Source organism: Delphinus delphis, chromosome 3 (assembly GCF_949987515.2).
Source record: "Delphinus delphis chromosome 3, mDelDel1.2, whole genome shotgun sequence".
NCBI classification, from domain to species: Eukaryota; Metazoa; Chordata; class Mammalia; order Artiodactyla; family Delphinidae; genus Delphinus; species Delphinus delphis.
In genome coordinates, this window is record NC_082685.1 from 125,670,008 (window position 1) to 125,691,160 (window position 21,153).

Sequence of the window (21,153 nt, forward strand, 5' to 3'; positions counted from 1 at the left end):
AAGCTATGCCCAAACCTAGTGGCTTAAAACAATCATTGTAACTTTTACGTAATTTTGTGGGTTGGGAATTTGGAAGGACTTAGCTGGACATCAGCTGAGGCTGCTGAGGCTGAGGAGTCCACCTCCATGATAACTTCTTCATCCACAAGTCTGGAACTTTGGTGCTCCTTGACCTCAATTTCTTTCCACGCAGGGTCTCATCTAGGGCCTCTTCCTGTTGCTTAGGCATCTCACAGCATGCTGGGCTCAGGGTGGTCGCACTTCTTACATGATGACTGGTTTCCAAGAGGGAGCTTTGCAAGAATGAATGATACAAGGGCAAGAGTTCCAAGAGGCAGGAAGAAAGTTTCAGGCTAGTTAAAGGCTAGTGCCCAGAACTGCCACACTGTCACTTCTGCCGTCTTCTATTTATCAAATCAGTTAGAGAGGGCTCACCCTAACTCGGATACACTCTACCTCTTGTTGGGGTAGTGGCAAGATCACATTGCAGAAGCACGTGTAGGTGGGAGGTAATGTTGCAAAACATCTTTGGAAGTGCACTCTGCCACAGGGATGCAGACTGTTCCCAAATGGATAACCAGTTGGATCAGAATTCTTTATTGAACAGTCTGTACTTTTTCATTGATCTGTAATGTCTGTTCTGTCATAAATCAGGTTTGTAAACATGTGTGTATTTGTTTTAGATTGCCTGTTTTTACTCGTGGTTTACAACTGGGGGCCATTCTGCAGGGGACAATATTTGGAGACATTTTTGTTTGTTACGCTTGGGAGAACATGCTGCTAGCATCTAGTGGATCTGCACAATGTGCAGAACTGCCTCCCACGACAAAGAATTATACAGCCCAAATGTCAATAATTCTGAGTTGAGGGCTTCCCTGGTGGCGCAGTGGTTGAGAATCTGCCTGCCAATGCAGGGGACACGGGTTCGAGCCCTGGTCCGGGAAGATCCCACATGCCGCGAAGCAACTACGCCCGTGAGCCACAACTACTGAGCCTGCGCGTCTGGATCCTGTGCTCCGCAACAGGAGAGGCCACGATAGTGAGAGGCCTGTGCACCGCGATGAAGAGTGGCCCCCGCTTGCCGCAACTAGAGAAAGCCCTTGCACAGAAACGAAGACCCAACACAGCCAAAAATAAATAAATAAAAATAAATAAAGGAATTCCCTTAAAAAAAAGAAAAAAAAATTATGAGTTGAGAAATCATGGTCCGTGCCACCAGTATCATCCTACCGTATTATCTTAGTTAGCTTAATAGCTGGTACAGTAAGTCACCTCACTTTGCTTTTCTTCTTTAAGAATGTCTTGATTATATTTGGTCCCTTGCATTTCCGTATAAATTTTAGAATCAGTTTATCATGTGTCATGGAAAACTTTATATTTTGCCTGGAATTTCGTTGTAACTATATATCTTCATGATGGAAATTGACATTTTATGATATTGAATCTTCTTATTCACTAACATGATATCTCTATCAATTTAGTTCTTTGATGCCTTTTAATAAAACTTTATAATTTTCTTATTAAAGGGCTTGCAAATCTTTTGTGCAAGATTTGCTCTCTTGACCAGGTAGCTGCTGGGCTTTTAATAAGTTGTGTTCCTCTTTTGGGCCTTAATTCCCCTAAGTGAAAAATGTGACATTTGGAATAGAGATGACACGATTAAAATGTTAGAAATTGAAAACTGTCAATGTACAAAATACAGGTGGTCCTCTAGAGGGAGCTCTTCTGCATTTCATCTCAGGTCGGGTTGACAGTCGGCTGTGAAGATACCACCTCAGTACTGACAGCTGCAGATGTTATAGCACAGACCTCATCTTATCAGGGCAGAGGAAGAAAGTGACTCCCTAGTATCTCATCAATCACAGTTCTCCACATAAGAAATTCTGCTTTGGTCTTTGGAAGATATTACTTGTTTCTGGGTATGGGAATACAAGAAATATATTTTGAACCTAGGAGGAAATTTATAGATCATCCAATTTAATCCCTTCATTTAACAAGTAAAAAAGCTATGATTTACATAGAGATGCTTTCTCTTTCCAAAGGATAAACAGCTTGTGAGAGAGCCAAGGCTGGAACTCAGGTCCATACTTTTCACACTATAGTTGAAGGAATGGGGAAAAGAAGTAAGCAGTGGGTATTAGTGATGGGGTGGGGGTAGGGATTATGTTTAATTTTTAAAGGATTGAGAGGTGGGTTGTTCTGTGAATTCCTGAAATTATATGCAATATTGTATATGTGAATGTGAAAAGTGTATGTGTGTATGCGAGTGAGTGTGTATGTGTGTGCATACACATGCTATACTTTGGCTGGAAATAGGACTTTTGCTGTGATTGTTGGCTTCTAAGAAATAAGATTGGACGTTGGTAAGCCAGCCTTTATTTACAAAGTAGAATAACTTTCACTGACTTTAGAGATGCATTTAATTTATAGTTTGGAATCATTTGGAAATAACTGCGTTGGTAACTTGAATACCAGAAATTTAAACTGTCTTTCAGTTTATTTATCCTTAAGTTGATTTAATGATTTCAAGACCTCTTTTTTTTCTTACTGACTCAAAACTGACTTTTCAAGTAAAGTGCAGTTATTGGATGTTCTTTTCAGAGAAGATAAAGCTGAACTTCTCTCTGTTAGTCATCCTTTTTGAAGTCTATTGTGACTGTTTTTGAAAGGTTTCTCCATAGTTCTCTTATTATTTATGATTCTTCTGATTCAGCTCAGTACGAACTTGTAAACAGTAGACATTTTAAAATTCTTTATTTCTGCAGTTGCCTTATGAATAAGATCTTTATAGTTTATTTGGATTATTTTTTTGTGGATATCATGGACAAGATTTTAAGCCTTTATTTCGGCTTAAATAAATAAAAAATGAAGATAAAAAGTCATTACCTACTAACTTCTATGTCTACTTTTTAATTGATTTTATTTTATTTTTGGCTGCGTTGGCTCTTAGTTGCTGCACTCAGGATCTTTGTTGTGGCATGTGAAATCTTTCATTGCGGTGCGTGGGCTCTCAGCTGTGGTGTGCGGGCATCTCTCTAGCTGTGGTGTGTGGGGTCAGTAGTTGTAGTGCGTGGGCTCTCTAGTTGTGGCGTGAGGGTTCTGTAGTTGCAGCATGCAGACTCTCTAGTTGTGGCTTGTGTGCCTCAGTAGTTGTGGTGTGAGGGCTCAGTTGCCCCGCAGCATGTGGAATCTTAGTTCCCCGACCAGGGATCGAACTCACATCCCCTGCATTGGAAGGCAGATTCTTAACCACTGGACCACCAGGGAAGTCCCTATGTCAGCTTTAAGAACTACAGTTCTTGGGCTTCCCTGGTGGCGCAGTGGTTGACAGTCTGCCTGCCGATGTAGGGGACACGGGTTTGTGCCCCCGTCTGGGAAGGTCCCACATACCGCGGAGCGGCTGGGCCCATGAACCATAGCCGCTGAGCCATGGCCGCTGAGCCTGCGCGTCCGGAGCCTGTGCTCCGCGACGGGAGAGGCCCCAATAGTGAGAGGCCTGTGTACCGCAAAAAAAAAAAAAAAAAAAGAACTAGAGTTCTTGCATTGCTTTTTCAGTGCAATGCAATATGTCCTTCTCTAGCAAGCTAACAGAAAAAGATGCTCTGAGAAAAATATGTATTTAATTGCCTCTATTGTTCTTTAGACTTCCATGTATTCATCCAAGGAGTGATGATGTTGATTCCCAGGGGGAATAAAAACAGAAAGGAGTATGAAAGGGCAGAGTAAGGATATTGGGAAGCTTTATATCTCCTCCAAGATGGATTTTTAGACTGAAGCTTCAGTCTCATTGTGAGGTGTTGGATATTCAAGGAAAGGAGGATTAATCTTTATTAGAAATAGTTATGAAAATGAATTTTAGGCCAAATGATTTTTGTGCTAATGTTACTTTCCTCAACAAGTGTTACTGAAGATTTATCTGTCAATAATTTCCATTTGCATACTTACCACCTAAAAATTTCAGCAGGAGTTATGAGGCAGTAAGGGTTTTGAGCTGGGTGAAAGAAATGGCTTACCCTAACATCCCATTAAGAGCATGTTTAATCATGAAAATCAAGTGACAGACCAAGGTTTATTTATTTAAAAATGCGTCACATGTTTGACTCCTGTTTTTCTTCATAAATGTTATTTAATGGGCGTAATGAATGGATGTTTTTATTTAAAAAATTAAAAAAAAATTTTTTTCCTTCTTTAACATCTTTATTAGAGTATAATTGCTTTAAAATGGTGTGTTAGTTTCTGCTGTATAACAACGTGAATCAGCTATATATATACATATATCCCCATATTTCCTCCCTCTTTCATCTCCCTCCCACCCTCCCTATCCCACCCCTCTAGGTGGACACAGAGCACTGAGCTGATCTCCCTGTGCTATGTGGCTGCTTCCAACTAGCTATCTATTTTACATTTGGTAGTGTATATATGTCATGTCACTCTCTCACTTCGTCCCAGCTTACCCTTCCCCCCACTGTGTCAAGTCCATTCTCTATGTCTGTGTCTTTATTCCTCTCCTGCCCTTAGGTTCTTCAGAACCCTGTTTTTTTTTTTTTTTTTTTTTTAGATTCCATATATATGTGTTAGCATATGGTACTTGTTTTTCTCTTTCTGACTTACTTCACTCTGCATGACAGTCTCTAGGTCCATCCACCTCACTACAAATAACTCAATTTCGTTTCCTTTTATGGCTGAGTAATATTCCATTGTATATACATGCCACATCTTCTTTATCCATTCATCTGTCGATGGACACTTAGGTTGCTTCCATGTCCTGGCTATTGTAAATAGAGCTGCAATGAACATTGTGGTACATGACTGTTTGTGAATTATGGTTTTCTCAGGGTATATGCCCAGTAGTGGCATTGCTGGGTCGTATGGTAGTTCTATTTGTAGTTTTTTAAGGAACCTCCATACTGTTCTCCATAGTGGCTGTATCAATTTACATTCCCACCAACAGTGCAAGAGGGTTCCCCTTTCTCCACACCCTCTCCAGCATTTATTGTTTGTAGATTTTTTCATGATGGCCATTTTGACCGGTGTGAGATGATACCTCATTGTAGTTTTGATTTGCATTTCTCTAATGATTAGTGATGTTGAGCATCCTTTCATGTGTTTGTTGGCAATCTGTATATCTTCTTTGGAGAAATCTCTATTTAGGTCTTCTGCCCATTTTTGGATTGGGTTGTTTGTTTTTTTGATACTGAGCTGCAGGAGCTGCTTGTATATTTTGGAGATTAATCCTTTGTTGCTTCATTTGCAAATATTTTTTCCCATTCTGAGGGTTGTCTTTTGGTCTTGTTTATGGTTTCCTTTGCTGTGCAAAAGCTTTGAAGTTTCATTAGGTCCCTTTTTGTTTTTATTTCCATTTCTCTAGGAGGTGGGTCAAAAAGGATCTTGCTGTGATTTATGTCATAAAGTATTCTGCCTATGTTTTCCTCTAAGAGTTTGATAGTTTCTGGCCTTACATTTAGGTCTTTAATCCATTTTGAGCTTATTTTTGTGTATGGTGTTAGGGAGTGTTCTAGTTTCATTCTTTTGCATGTAGCTATCCAGTTTTCCCAGCACCTCTTATAGAAGAGGCTGTCTTTTCCATTGTATATTCTTGCCTCCTTATCAAAGATAAGGTGACCATATGTGCATAGGTTTATCTCTGGGCTTTCTATCCTGTTCCATTGATCTATATTTCTGTTTTTCTGCCAATACCATATATCTTGATTACTATAGCTTTGTAGTATAGTCTGAAGTCAGGGAGCCTGATTCCTCCAGCTCCATTTTTCTTTCTCAAGATTGCTTTGGCTCTTCGGGGTCTTTAGTGTTTCCATACAAACTGTGAAATATTTTGTTCTAGTTCTGTGAAAAATGCCATTGGTAATTTGATAGGGATTGCATTGAATCTGTAGATTGCTTTGGATAGTATAGTTATTTTCACAATGTTGATTCTTCCAACCCAAGGACATGGTACATCTCTCCATCTGTTTGTATCATCTTTAATTTCTTTCATCAGTGTCTTACAGTTTTCTGCAGACAGATCTTTTGTCTCCTTAGGTAGGTTTATTCCTAGATATTTTATTCTTTTTGTTGCAGTGGTAAATGGGAGTGTTTGCTAAATTTCTCTTTCAAAAGTTTTATCATTAATGTATAGGAATGCAAGAGATTTCTGTGCATTAATTTTGTATCCTGCTACCCTACCAAATTCATTGATTAGCTCTAGTAGATTTCTGGTAGCATCTTTAGGATTCTCTATGTGTAATATCATGTCATCTGCAAAGAGTGACAGTTTTAATTCTTCTTTTCTGATTTGGATTCCTTTTCTTTCTTTTTCCTCTCTGATTGCTGTGGCTAAAACTTCCAAAACTATGTTGAATAATAGTGGTGAGAGTGGGCAACCTTGTCTTGTTCTTGATCTTAGTGGGAATGGTTTCAGTTTTTCACCATTGAGAACGATGTTGGCTGTGGGTTTGTCATATATGGCCTTTATTGTATTGAAGTAACTTCCCTCTATGCCTACTTCTGGAGGGTTTTTATCATAACTGGGTGTTGGCTTTGTCGAAAGCTTTTTCTGCATCTATTGAGATGATCAGATGGTTTTTCTCCTTCAATTTGTTAGTATGGTTTATCACATTGATTGATTTGCGTGTATTGAGAATGCTTACATTCCTGGGATAAACCCCACTTGATCATGGTATATGATCCTTTTAATGTGCTGTTTGATTCTGTTGGCTAGTATTCTGTTGAGGATTTTTGCATCTATGTTCATCAGTGATATTGGCCTGTAGTTTTCTTTTTTTGTGACATCTTTGCTTGGTTCTGGCATCAGGGTGATGGTGGCCTCGAAGAATCAGTTTGGGAGTGTTCCTCCCTCTGCCATATTTAGGAAGACTTTGAGAAGGATAGGTGTTAGCTCTTCTCTAAATGTTTGATATTATTCTCCAGTGAAGCCATCTGGTCCTGGGCTTTTGTTTGTTGCAAGATTTTTAATCACAGTTTCAATTTAGTGGTTCTGATTGGTCCGTATATATTTTCTATTTCTTCCTGGTTCAGTCTCAGAAGGTTGTGCTCTTCTAAGAACTTGTCCATTTCTTCCAGTTTGTGCATTTTATTGGCATATAGTAATTTATTGGCTTGTAATAATCTCTCATGGTCCTTTGTATTTCTGCAGTGTCAGTTGTTACTTCTCCTTTTTTATTTCTAATTCTATTGATTTGAGTCTTCTCCCTTTTTTCATGATGGCTAATGGCTTATCAATTTTTTTAATGTGCTCAAAGAACCAGCTTTTAGTTTTATTGATCTTTACTATTGTTTCCTTCATTTCTTTTTCATTTGTTTCTGATCTGACCTTTATGCTTTCTTTCCTTCTGCTAACTTTGGAGTTTTTTTGTTCTTCTTTCTCTAATTGCTTTAGGCATAAGGTTAGGTTGTTTATTTGAGTTGTTTCTTGCTTCTTGAGGTAAGAGTGTATTGCTATCAACTTCCCTCTTAGAACTGCTTTTGCTCCATCCCATAGGTTCTGGGTCGTCGTGTTTTTATTGTCATTTGTTTCTAGGTATTTTTTGATTTCCTCTTTGATTTCTTCAGTGATCTCTTGGTTATTAAGTAGTGTATTGTTTAGCCTCCATGTGTTTGTGTTTTTTACAGAATTTTTCCTGTAATTGATATCTAGTCTTATAGCATTGTCATCAGAAAAGATACTTGATATGATTTCAGTTTCCTTAAATTTACCAAGGCTTTTTTGTGACCCAAGATATGATCTCTCCTGGAGAATGTTCCATGAGCACTTGATAAGAAAGTGTAATCTGCTGTTTTTGGATGGAATGTCCTATAAGTATCGGTTAAGTCCATCTGTTTAATGTATGATTTAAAGCTTGTGTTTTTTATTTTTTTTCATTTTGGATGATCTGTCCATTGGTGAAAGTGGGGTGTTAAAGTCCCCTCTTCCTATTGTGTTATTGTCGATTTCCCCTTTTATAGCTGTTAGCATTTGCCTTATGTATTGAGATGCTCCTATGTTGGGTACATAAATATTTACAATTGTTATATCTTCTTCTTGGATTGATCCCTTGATCATTTGTCTCTTGTACTTCTTTGTCTCTTGTACTAGTCTTTATTTTAAAGGCTGTTTTGTCTGGTATGAGAATTGCTACCCAGCTTTCTTTTGATTTACATTTGCATGGAATATCTTTCCATCCCCTCACTTTCAGTCTGCATGTGTCCCTAGGTCTGAAGTGGGTCTCTTGTAGACAACATATTTATGAGTCTTGTTTTTGTATCTATTCAGGCAGTCTGTGTCTTTTGGTGGGAGCATTTAATCCATTTACATTTAAGGTAATTATCAATATGTATGTTCCTATTACCATTTACTTAATTGTTTTGGGTTTGTTATTGTAGGTCTTTTCCTTCTCTTGTGTTTCCTGCCTAGAGAAGTTCCTTTAGCATTTGTTGTAAAGCTGGTTTGGTGTTGCTGAATTCTCTAAGCTTCTGATTGTTTGTAAAGGTTTTAATTTCTCCATCGAACCTGAATGAGATCCTTGCTGAGTAGAGTAATCTTAGTTGTAGATTTTTCCCTTTCATCACTTTAATTATGTCCTGCCACTCCCTTCTGGCTTGCAGAGTTTCTGCTGAAGGATCAGCTGTTAGCCTTATGGGGATTCCCTTGTATGTTATTTGTTACTTTTCCCTTGCTGCCTTTTTTTTTTTTTTCTTGCGATACGTGGGCCTTTCACTGTTGTGGCCTCTCCCATTGCGGAGCACAGGCTCCAGACACGCAGACTCAGTGGCCATGGCTCACGGGCCCAGCCGCTCCACGGCGTGTGGGATCCTCCTGGACCAGGGCACGAACCTGTGTCCCCTGCATCGGCAGGCGGACTCTCAACCACTGTGCCACCAGGGAAGCCCCCTCCCTTGCTGCTTTAATATATTTTTTTTGTATTTAATTTTTGATAGCTTGATGAATATGTGTATTGGCTTATTTCTCCTTGGATTTATCCTGTATGGGACTGTCTGTGCTTCCTGGACTTGATTGACTATTTCCTTTCCCATGTTAAGGAAGTTTTCAATTTTAATCTCTTCAAATATTTTCTCAGTCACTTTTTTTTCCTCTTCTTCTTCTGGGACCCCTAAAATTCGAATGTTGGTGCGTTTAATGTTGTCCCAGAGGTCTCTGAGATGGTCCTGAATTCTTTTCATTCTTTTTTCTTTATTTTGCTCTGCGGTAATTATTTCCACTATTTTATCTTCCAGGTCACTTATCCGTTCTTCTGCCTCAGTTATTCTGCTGTTGATTCTTTCTAGAGAATTTTTAATTTCATTTATTGTGTTGTTCATCATTGTTTGTTTGCTCTTTAGTTCTTCTAGGTTCTTGTTAAACGTTTCTTGTATTTTCTCCGTTATATTTCCAAGATTTTGGATCATCTTTACTCTCATTACTCTGAATTCTTTTTCAGGTAGACTGCCTATTTCCTCTTCATTTGTTTTGTCTGGTGGGTTTTTGCCTTGCTCCTTCATCTGGAGCATCTGTGTATTTCTCTGTCTTCTCATTTTGCTTAACTCACTGTGTTTGGGGTCTCCTTTTTGTAGCCTGCAGGTTCGTAGTTCCCGTTGTTTTTGGTGTCTGCTCCCATTGGGTAAGGTTGGTTCAGTGGGTTGTGTAGGCTTCCTGGTGGAGGAGACTGGTGCCTGTGTTTTTGTGGACACAGCTGGATCTTGTCTTTCTGGTGGGCAGGACCACATCCAGTGGTGTGTTTTGGGGTGCCTGTGAATTTATTATGATTTTAGGCAGCCTCTCTGCTCATGGGTGGGGTTGTGTTCCTGTCTTGCTAGTCGTATGGCAGGGGGTGTCCTGCACTGTAGCTTGCTGGTTGTTGAGTGGAGCTGGGTCTTAGCGTTGTGATGGAGATCTCTGGGAGAGCTTTCGCTGTTTGATACTACATGGGGCCAGGAGGTCTCTGGTGGACCAATGTACTGAGCTTGGCTCTCCCACCTCAGAGGCTCAGGCCTGACACCTGGCTAGAGCACCAAGACCCTGTCAGCCACACGGCTCCAGGAGTCATCGTAATGACAGCCCTTCACTGCCCCACAGCAGACTCAGCAGCCGTACAGACAGTGCGCTTCAAATTGCCAATCTGGCAGACTGCCTGCAGAATCATTCCTCCTCCTCCTCGTCTGCCTTGGGGGGAGCTGGCGCAGCCAACCTGGCCAAGAAGACGAGGAAAAGGTGTGGGGTCTGCGTGCCCTGCAAGAGGCTCATCAGCTGTGGCCGAATGAATGCTTTTAAAAAATCATACATTGTTGGGTACTATTAGCCGTGTGTAATGATTTAAGTACGAATTCATTACCTGAAGTTTGGAATTATATAAACTCTCAAGGATAAAAGAAGTGGGGACTATTGTTAAAATATCTGTGTTTCCCACTGACTGCAATAATATTTTCTTCTTGGTTTTTAGATTTCCTCCTTCCTCACCCCTGAGACCATATCCAAAGAGGCCCCCATATCAAAAGGATGTTATTAAATTTCCAGAATGGGATGATCCCCTACCAGGCACTTCACAAGAGAATATCCCAGTGAGGCCAGTTGTGATGGTAAGTGCCATTATAGAAGCTGGAGGACTAGCAGAGGGAAAGATAAGAAATAGTCTGTGAACCATCAGGCTTAGTCCAGTTTTTCTTTCGATCCCTTGGAAACAGTGGTCTGAAAGCACTTTAAAACAATATCATATCCGTTGATAGCTGAGAGACTAGTAACACAGGAAGATTGGCTTTTGCATTTTTTCACTCTTGCCTATGGACACTGTGACAATATATGGTAGCTGTTTTCATATGTTTAGACTGAGCAGTTTTCTCTTAAAACTCCCTTCTAATTTCCTTTTCCTTTCTATTCTATAATTTTCCTCTTCTCCCTCTTTGTCTTCTCTTCCTGAACTTTTTTATAATTATTACCAGTTGAAAGTGTGAAGTTTGGGACATGGAAGATTGTGGAGTGAGTCCTGACACAATATGAACAAAGGTAGGTTCTGCTAGTTTTGGGAAACCTAAGCACATTGTAGAATAAACTACCTTTTTTGGGGTGTACTTCTTCCTTGAAATACCTCAGTAGAAAACTATTAAGATTGCCATAATGCTAAAAAATAAAATGCAGACAAATATTTTATACTACAGTTTTTAAGAATTGTACTAACACCAATGTTTTAAGTTAATCTAGTCTTATAGGACTGGATGTCCAGTTCATACATTTGCAAAGATATGTTGTAAACATTTTTAGGCAATGTGATTGAAAGAAAAAAATTTTTTTAACAGAGGTTGTATTGTATCTCAGTTTGGAGAGAATAATTAAGCAGCTTAGGCTTTATCAAAAATAATTCAAGAAAAAGAGTGGCACCAGTGACAGAAGTGGGGACTCCGTATGAACTTGCAGATTAGTCAGGGACAGTGATGACTGTAGTTTTAAATATGTTTGATGAGAAAGGTGGGTTGTATTAAATGGAAGTATCTAACAGGCAGATGGAGATAAAAGCTCTGGAACTTAGATGAGAGGTCGTATTTGAAAGTCATTAACATTCATTCAGCAAAGATTGGTTGATTGTCTACTGTGTGCCGTGCATCCTGCCAGGTTCTACAGATGCAGCTGTATGTAATACAGTTTTTCCTCCAAAAGGGCTCATAGTCTAGTGAAGTATTCAATACGATGATCGATTATTAGAAAACAAAGTGGAACTACTCTGAAAGAGTGAGCACAAAGGGTATTTGAGGACTATTTAATTCAATACTAATGAGGAGAACATAATTAAGGTCTAGCTGATAGTTCCTGTACTTAAGAAAGTTAAAATATCAGCTCCATGAAATCAGGTTCATTTTTTTTAACATTTGTGTTTAAACACCTAATATGACCTCATCAGTAGAGTGGTTATTCAACAGACGTTTTTTCATTATAATGTCATCCAGTATTGTTTATACAAAAGAGGTAAAAATCCCATATTAAACTAATGTGTATTTATGTCATCGATATAATAACTTCCCTTTTTTGTTCTTTTTGGTTCTGTGAACCTTTAGGAAGACCAGCTGGTCATTAGCACACTTTTCATGCACCAATGAAGAAGACAGTGTCATCTCTCTTCTCTCTTCTGTTTTCAGTTTCTAATTTTTCATCAGCCCTGAAGTGGTGGTATACCAGTGTCTCAGATTCATCAAACATTTCCCCCACAGCTTGTCATGTCGCTGGTCGTCTGTATGTATATTTCTGATAATGTTGCTCTTGCCTTTTCTTGTACTTCCCTCTAAATCAAGTGGTGGAGGTTTGAGCTCCTCACTTGCTACAGTTCCTCTAAAGCTTGGGCTGTCCGGAGGAAGAGGACTGTCCAGAGGAAGAATGGCAGAGCAGGATCTGTTTCCCCGTTGGGCCTTATGCAGGTTTTAGGTTGATGAGGTTAGTAGTCAATAGAGAAACAGTCCACCTTTCTTATAGGACCTGAGCTCGTATTCATTTCTTCTATCTTACTTGTCCTCTTTGTATCTCTGCCTCCACTTTGCTTGTTCGTTTTTGTTTTTGTTCTGTCCTATCCTCTCTCTTGCCTAGCCATTTTATAAAATAAAATGAAGTGAGGCAAATAGAATGATTTGTTGTGTTTGCTGAGGGGCAGTGTAATGTGGAGAGGACAAGTGTGAGCTCTGGAGACAGACTGCTGGATTTGAATCTTGACTCCTTCATTTACTAGCTGTGTGATCTTGTTTCTCTGTTTTATTCACCGTGTCTGTGTCTCAGTTTTCTTTTTGGTGAAAGTGGGATGAAAACACCCCCCTGGGGTAAGGTCATTATGAGAATCAAGTGACTTCCTATCTATAAAGTGTATAGAAGGTGCCTGACACACAGGTTTTCAGAAACTGTTAACTGCTATTGCTGTTATTAACAGAATTGTTCATAGGTAGAGACAAAAGAAAAAAAAATTACTCATAATATCATCCAGAGAGAATTAATATTAACATTTTTGTTGTGTTTTATTTTTTCCACGCATGTTTTTAACAACAAAATGAGATTGTGCTGTGCTGTTTTGGTAGCCTATATTCTTCACTTAGAACAGTGTATTGTGTCCATTTTTTCATGTTATTCAACATCATTTTTAATATCTGCATCATGTCTATAAAGGATTATGGTTTACTTATCCAGTTCTTTACTGTTAGATGTGTACCATGTTTTCAGCTTTTTCAGTATGTGTGTAAACAATGCAATGAACAGTATCTTTACAGATAAATAGTTGAGTATTTCTTTAAGATAACTTTTAGAAGTGAATTTGCTAGGCAAATGCAACAACTGATATTCCTGCCTTTAAAAGAGAACACCTAATTTGGATACTTTAAAAAAAAAAAGTCACAAATCCATGTGACCTTCAAGTTTCTTTTGTAGTTCAGTAATTCTCCAAAAACGAAACTAAAACCCACATCAAAAAAAAAACTGTCCAGTTCACTTTTTCCAATTAATAAGATTTTTCTATAATGACACTTCTGCAAAAAACTATTATAAAAGTCCTTTGTAGGTGATTTCTTATACGTTTTGCCTTTAAAAGTTCATAGTTCCTCACTGTCATTACCAAAAGGAAGTTTTAAGATTTCTGTCTAGTAGCCTAAATGTGAGAAGGGAGGTGCTAAGAATGTTGAAGCGCTAAAGCTATGTGACTTTGAGCAAATTACTTAACCTCTCTGGGCTTTAGTTTTTCTTCCCGGCCATCTCCAGCTGTCCTTGTGGAGCTCTTTTTTTTCCTGCCTTCTTCAGATGCCTAAGATCTGGGGCCTGCTATCTAACATTGTACTTAGTTGATCTTTCCTTATAAAAAACAGAGAATTCTTGAAAGTAATAGACTTTAATGTTATTTTAAACAATCACTTAATTTGGACAGTGTGTGAATTTGGATAGATACTCCTCAATGTTAATTAATTTGAATTAATGAAATTTTATTTTACTGCTACTTCACTGATTAGTTAGAACTCCCACAGGGAAAAATAGCTAATGTCATGCTTATTGCCATAGCTGTTTTGCAATTCTTGAATATTCATTTATGATATGACCTGATCTTTGAGTCATACTTTATTACTCTGCAGTCCATGCAAAGAAAGTTAATGTTTCAAATTATTATTTTAAAACAAGTTAAAAATAACCAAATCAAAGAAATTTCTCATAAACTCATACCTCTGTCTATTGAAATACTTATTCTCTCTCTTTCTTACTCTCCTCCCCCACCCTAATTAGAATTCTGAGATGTGGTACAAGCGTCACAGCATTGCTATTGGAGAGGTGCCGGCTTGCCGTCTTGTCCACCGCAGACAGCTGACAGAGGCCAATGTAGAAGAGTTATGGAAGACTATGACATTATCATAGTATGTGCATTTGCTATTAATGAGAACTTTAAGTATTTTTCTTTTTTTTTTCTGTTTTGCTTCACTACTACTCTCTGCATATTTAATTTTCTGAAACTGTGTATAAAACTCTCAAATTTGATTGCATTATTTGCAGCTGTGCTGCTTAGCAAACATAATTTAACTGAATTCTGGGAATTTTCTATTGTCATTTATATGCTAGTTAAGAATAGAACATTAAAAGTTCTTTTTTTTTTTTTTGCCACTGGTCCAAAATTACCTAATGTTTAATTATTTTTATTTTTGTTTTTTTAAATTTAACTATAGTTGATTTACAATATTGTGTTAGTTTCAGGTGTACAGCTTCAGATTCTTTTCCATTATAGGTTATTACAAGATATTGAATATAGTTCCATGTGCTATGCAGTAAATCCTTGATGTTTATCTGTTTTATATATAGTGGTGTGTATCTCTTAATCCCATACTCCTAATTTATCCCTCCTCCTCCCCTTTACCCTTTGGTAACCATAAATTTGTTTCTATGTCTGTGAGTCTATTTCTGTTCTGTAAATAAGTTGATTTGTATTATTTTTTTAGATTCCACAGATAAGTGATATCATATAATATTTGTCTTTTTCTGTCTCACTCACTTCACTTAGTATGATAATCTGTAGGTCCATCATCCGTGTTGCTGCAGATGGCAATATTTCATTCTTTCTTATGGCTGAGTAATATTCCATTGTGTATATGTACCATATCTTTATCCATTCATCTGTCGATGGACACTTAGGTTGCTTGCATGTCTGGGCTATTGTAAATAGTGCTGCAGTGAACCTTGGGATGCATATATCTTTTTGAATTAGAGTTTTCATCTTTTCCGGATATATGCCCAGGAGTAGGATTGCTGGATCATATATGGTAGCTCTATTTTCAGTTTTTTAAGGAACTTCCAGACTGTTTTCCATAGTGGCTGCACCAATTTATATTCCCACTAACAGTGTAGGAGGGTTCCCTTTTCTCCACACCCTCTCCAGCATTTATTATTTGCAGACTTTCTGATGATAGCCATTCTGACCAGTGTGAGGTGGTAACTCATAGTTTTGATTTGTATTTCTCTAATAATTAGTGATGTAAAAGTCTTTAAACTTTCTAGTTACACTGAAATCTTAAGCTTAATGAAACATGTAGTGGAAAATTTGGTCTCCTAGATATTTGATGTACAATAGGTAATTAAAGTTAACAATGTCATAGCAAGTTTTTTTTTTTTAATTCTTATAAAGATGTACTCACAGCGGTTTCTCATCATTGGATAAGGTAGTTTTTGTTATTATAATATTTTACTTAGAAAGTCATTTTCTTGACATTCAGTGTGTTGTGTTTTTAAATTAGTGAAGTACTATGTTAATAACAAAATGATCTAAGTTTGTTTTATATATGCAATGTCTAACCTTTTTGCCCCACAAAGGTGAAATGTGTGAAAACAGCACATTCTAAAGATTGATCTTTTACAGTGCCAGTTCTTGGGAAGATAATCATTTTAAAAAAGTAACTAATTAATTTAATCATTATTTATCTTTTTTAGTTTACAGAAAATCCTTGGCCTGGATTCCTTAGAAGAAGTTTTAGACGTTAATCTTGTCAACTCCAAGTTCATCATCCATAACGTATATAGTGTGAGCAACCAGGGAGTTGTTATCCTTGATGACAAGTCAAGTAAGTGCATAAAAGCCGTTTGGTTCCCGGTTGACCCAGTACATTGGCTGTACAGGTCCATCAGCTTCTATTTGACCCTTCCCTAAACCTTACATATGTTTACCCCCTCATTACATATAGCCTTAGCTCACTTCCAGAGACCTTTAAACTAATTGTTTGGAGTCAGGAAATGTCATAGAAAGATGAATACCCAGGAGTGAAAGCTTCAGCAAGCTCCGTCCAGATGCTAGTTCAGTGTTAGCCACACAGGGCATTAAGTGGTTCTTTATCATCCCCAGAAAATCCCTGAGAAGTGAGTAAGTTTAATGCCTAACAGAAAGCTTGAGTCAGTTTTTACGTGGGTCCTGGGGTCTGACTGATTTTTTTAGAACTCTCACTGACCTTTTCATTATGGTGTCTCTGTGTCAGATTTTCTGGGATAGTCTTGGTTTATGTCATTTTTTTTTCCTTTTTAATAAAGGTAGCTTTCCGGGCTTCCCTGGCGGCGCAGTGGTTGAGAGTCCGCCTGCCGATGCAGGGGACGCGGGTTCGTGCCCCGGTCGGGGAGGATCCCACATGCCGCGGAGCGGCTGGGCCCGTGAGCCGTGGCCGCTGAGCCTGCGCGTCCGGAGCCTGTGCTCCGCAACGGGAGAGGCCGCAGCAGTGAGAGGCCCGCGTACCGCAAAAAAATAAATAAATAAAATAAAATAAAATAAAGGTATCTTTCCAGATGTTGAAGGTGCTTTAATTTTTTTATACTTTTTCCTCCAAGCCAGTTTACAAATTGGGAAAAAAGACATTTAGCAGCCACCTATCCTGGTTTTTGATTAGGAAAAATAAGGTCCTGGTAACTGTAGTGAGCCAGAATCCTCAAACTGATTTAAAAATTTTCTTCCTCTGGATAAGGGATAGACCAGAATTGGATGGACTCTTCTTTTACTTCAAACACTTGATCCTAGGAATTAGCTGGAGCTAGAATGACGTTTGGATGTGGGAAGATGGTATAGTACTTTTGGGCTTTTGTAAATTATTATTAAATGTAGGGCTGGAGGCTCCTGGGCAGCAAACAAACCTGGCCTAGAAGGAGCCTGAGCAGTGAGACAGGAAGAGGTTTTTCTAGGCCATGTTTCCTGACATGAGCAGAATGTGTCTTTGAAACCTGAAACACTTCCCCTTTAAAGCCCCTCTATCAGGAATGAAGAACATTAGGAAACAGAAATAAACAGATTTGTGACTTCGTGAGTTGTCAGGTTAACATCAACATATAAAATTACATAGAATGAGGGGGGTATTGTTGCCTTTGAAGTACATCTAAAATCCTTCCACATTCTCTGAGTACAGCAAACATGAATACTTTCAGCTACCAGTTGGATGATCAATTGTCTTTTTTTTTTTAATTTATTTAATTAATTTTAAATTTTTGGCTGTGTTGGGTCTTTGTTGCTGCGTGCCGGCTTTCTCTAGTTTCGGTGAGCAGGGGCTACTCTTCGTTGCGGTGTGCAGGCTTCTCATTGCGGTGGCTTCTCTTGTTGCAGAGCATGGGCTCCAGGTGCGTGGGCTTCAGTAGTTGTGGCATGTGGACTCAGTAGTTGTGGCTCGCGGGCTCTAGAGCGCAGGCTCAGTAGTTGTGACGCACGGGCTTAGTTGCTCTGCGGCATGTGGGATCTTCCCGGACCAGGGCTCGAACCTGTGTCCCCTGCATTGGCAGGTGGATTCTTAACCACTGCACCACCAGGGAAGCCCCGATCAGTTGTCTTTTATTTTATTTTATTTATTTATTTACTTATTTTTTGCGGTACGTGGGCCTCTCACTGCTGTGGCCTCTCTCCCGCTGTGGAGCACAGGCTCTGGACGCGCAGGCTCAGCGGCCATGGCTCACGGGCCCAGCCGCTCCGCGGCATGCGGGATCTTTCCAGACCGGGGCACGAACCCGTGTCCCCTGCATCAGCAGGTGGACTCTCAACCACTGCGCCACCAGGGAAGCCCAGTTGTCTATTATTTTATTAAGTACATTCTTCAGAAAGAAGAGAGCACTTTACAAGCCTCAGGTTCATTAGCTCTAATGCAAGTCAACCAACCAGTGTCTCTGCAGTTTCACAGACAGTGGAGAAGGTGAGAAGTGGAAGCATGAGTGCTGGCCCCGCTCATCAGATGTCTGTGGCAGGGCCAGGGGAAGAGACCCTGTACCAAATGGTTCAGCTGGGTTTTTTTGTAGCAATGCTATTGATTATTATTTTAAGGCTGTCCTAATACTAATAACCTATATTGATATGTCAGTGGAACTTTCTTGCCTTAAAACATTTTGAAAATTGAAACATGTAAAATGATACTTATATTGGACATCGGACATAAAGAGTTTAACTTTTTTTTTTTTAAGGTATCTGATGAACTGGTTTCATAAATGCATTTGATGACTCATACTTTTGCTTTTTATGTTTTTTTCTTCTCTTTCTAAAATTCTTAGGATAATTGCTTTGTTTGTCAGTGTGTTTATTTGGAACAAACTGTCAGATTTCTTCTTTTCCCTAAAACTTATACAAGTACATCTTGTCTTTAGAGAAATTTATAGTTATGGTTTATATAATCACGTGCTGTAACATCCCTGCTAAGGAAAAATTATCTTTTAAATGTTCTGATACACAAGCAGGTGATTTGTGATTAGCAGGTATGTTTCATATTACTTGGGCAAGTATCATTCTTATGATACCAAGTGTGTATATAATCCCTTGAATTATATGTAATTGAATAAAACATCTTTTTATTTTCCTTTTTCTGCAGAAGAACTTCCTCACTGGGTACTGTCAGCTATGAAGTGTTTGGCAAATTGTAAGTACTAAGTACCTGCCATTTTTATGAAATTAACAGAAATTCGTCCCCTAAATTAGAAAATTTTTGTGCTCAATGCCCTGAACATTGATTTGAGACCTTTGAGACTGGCAGTTAATTGTTTGGGGATTACTGTGCTTTTAATGATAAATTTGTGACACAGTGAAAGGGCTGAGTTACCCAGCATTTTTAAAGGGGTTTTGTGCTTCCATTTTCTTGTGGGTATAATCACACTACAGATAAGGTCCATACTGCTTCTTCTGAATGCTTCATCACAGGAAAGAATAATTAGTAATATTGAATGCAATATTGTACTAGATAAATGCCTGTTAACAGTTTATAGGTTTTTATTCCTAAAACCTAAATTTTTATTCCTAAAACATGTATTCCTAAGTATGCCTTATATTTACCTCATCAGTTTACTCAGCAGATCCTGTTTCCCATTGGCTTTTTATAGGGCATTGGTTTAAGTTGGAGAGAAATGTTTTCAAAAACTAATCTAACTGGTATTCAGCATGGTTTGGAAGGAGAAGAACATGCATGCAGAGAAACAGAAAAGCCCGTTTCAGCGATTTGGCTGTAAAATGAGGGGTCTGGACCTGGGCAGCTCCTCTGAAGTTTTTCATAGGCATATGAAATCTCTTTCACTGGATATCATAGGCACTGAAGAAATGAGTTATCATGGTATCTCATTAACACTACTATTTTTCTGGGATTTTCAGAAGGCTTAACCCAAAGAAGGGATTCTAATGGTTAATGGCTTAACCCAAACAAGTGATTTTAATGAGAAAAATTCTAGTTATTTTAGCTGACTGATAATGGTGATATTTGTTCTATAGGGTCTTTTGAGTCTCAAAGATCACCTCAGAGAGGTGGTTTCTTTCTTCCCTTTTGGGTAAGACTAGCATGTACAGAGATACGTGTATAAATTCTTGAGTTAGTAGGCTCTGAATTATTAATTTCACTGAAGTTAGTTTTGTTTGATTATAGAATGAAACTAAAATAACTGTTCAGCTCACTGCGGGTGATCTCAGTGGTAAAATGTAGAAAATGATTATGTACTATCATCCTAAATATAAGTAGCAACGTTAGTTTGTGAGAAGCCCAAAGTTCTCTGTGTTTAACTATTAAGATTTTCATAGGTTTTTGGTTCATGTTTTGGAACCCCTCTGAGATGTAGAGTCCTTTGGTTTTTAGTTTGGGGGAGTGCTTTTTATTCTTGCTCAGTCATTTGAAGTAAATTAATCTAAATTATATCTGTGGCCGGAATGACAAAATAGAAGGTATAAATGGGTTAAATGACCCATTTATGAATTTTTGGAAAACCAAGGATTTTGGAAGTTGATCAACTGGGAATGAACAGAGGAAGCCAGTATAACAAGTCTAGGCTATAATACGTAGTAAAGTGTATATTAAGGTGTGGTTATGATGTTGAATTCTCAATGGTGATCAAAATGTAATGAAGAGTATAATTTTCCCTCAAGCAAGATTTATACATAATGCCACAAAACTTCTGCAGAAAGGTTAGAATAACTGGAATTACCAATGGAGAGGAAAGATGTGAGGATCGACTTAGTAATGTTCTCCACATTAATGTTATGTTAGGTAGAAATTCTCGGGAACAGGGACACCTCTCACACGTATCAAGTGCAGTGCTTTACAGATGGTTGGCACATCCATAAACGTGCTTGCTTACATGTCAAAGAAAAAAAGGTGGCCAAACGGTGAGGTCAGCCTTTTGAATAGTTTTATAAAATTATTAATTTTTCCAAATTCTTATTGGCCTCCCCAAATTTACTTTGAGTCTCATCAAAGTCATGGTCTGTTCCTTATCCTTCTTATCTTTAATGAGTCTAGGTTCCCATTATAGTCCTCTAATAGGGAACAGAAAGGATAGGCTGATTATATGAGATTTTGAAGGCCCTGTGCCTCTTTTTCTGTAGTTTTACTGCTCATCTCTTCCCTTTGGGCCCATCTGCATTTATTGCAGACCATTGGCCTGGGTGCTTTCGTTGTTGGCCAGCCTCATGGTGGGCCACAGAATGAGGGACTGATGCTAAATAAATACAAAACCAGGTTAACTGTTTTTCTTCCTTGTGCACGTAGATTGCAAGAATCCAATAAAAAGTGGATGTAAGCAACTGACAAAGGATTAATCTCCAAAATTTATAAGCAGCTCATGCAGCTCAATAACAATAAAACAATCAACCCAATCCAAAACTGGGCAGAAGACCTAAATAGACATTTCTCCAAAGAAGATATACAGACTGCCAACAAACACATGAAAGAATGCTCAACATCACT

At 38.5% G+C, this 21,153-nt stretch overlaps 1 protein-coding gene across 2 annotated transcripts in view; it reads left to right on the plus strand.

The window, feature by feature from the left end:
* The window catches only part of DEPDC1B (DEP domain containing 1B), a 100,367-nt gene that overhangs the window by 40,900 nt on the left and 38,314 nt on the right, over window positions 1-21,153 (plus strand). For both annotated transcript variants that reach the window (XM_060007032.1, XM_060007033.1), the window contains exons 3-6: window positions 10,434-10,569; window positions 14,225-14,352; window positions 15,914-16,044; window positions 18,802-18,849. In XM_060007032.1, coding sequence (XP_059863015.1) covers window positions 10,434-10,569; window positions 14,225-14,352; window positions 15,914-16,044; window positions 18,802-18,849 — 443 coding nt within the window. The remainder of the gene's footprint in view (window positions 1-10,433; window positions 10,570-14,224; window positions 14,353-15,913; window positions 16,045-18,801; window positions 18,850-21,153) is intronic.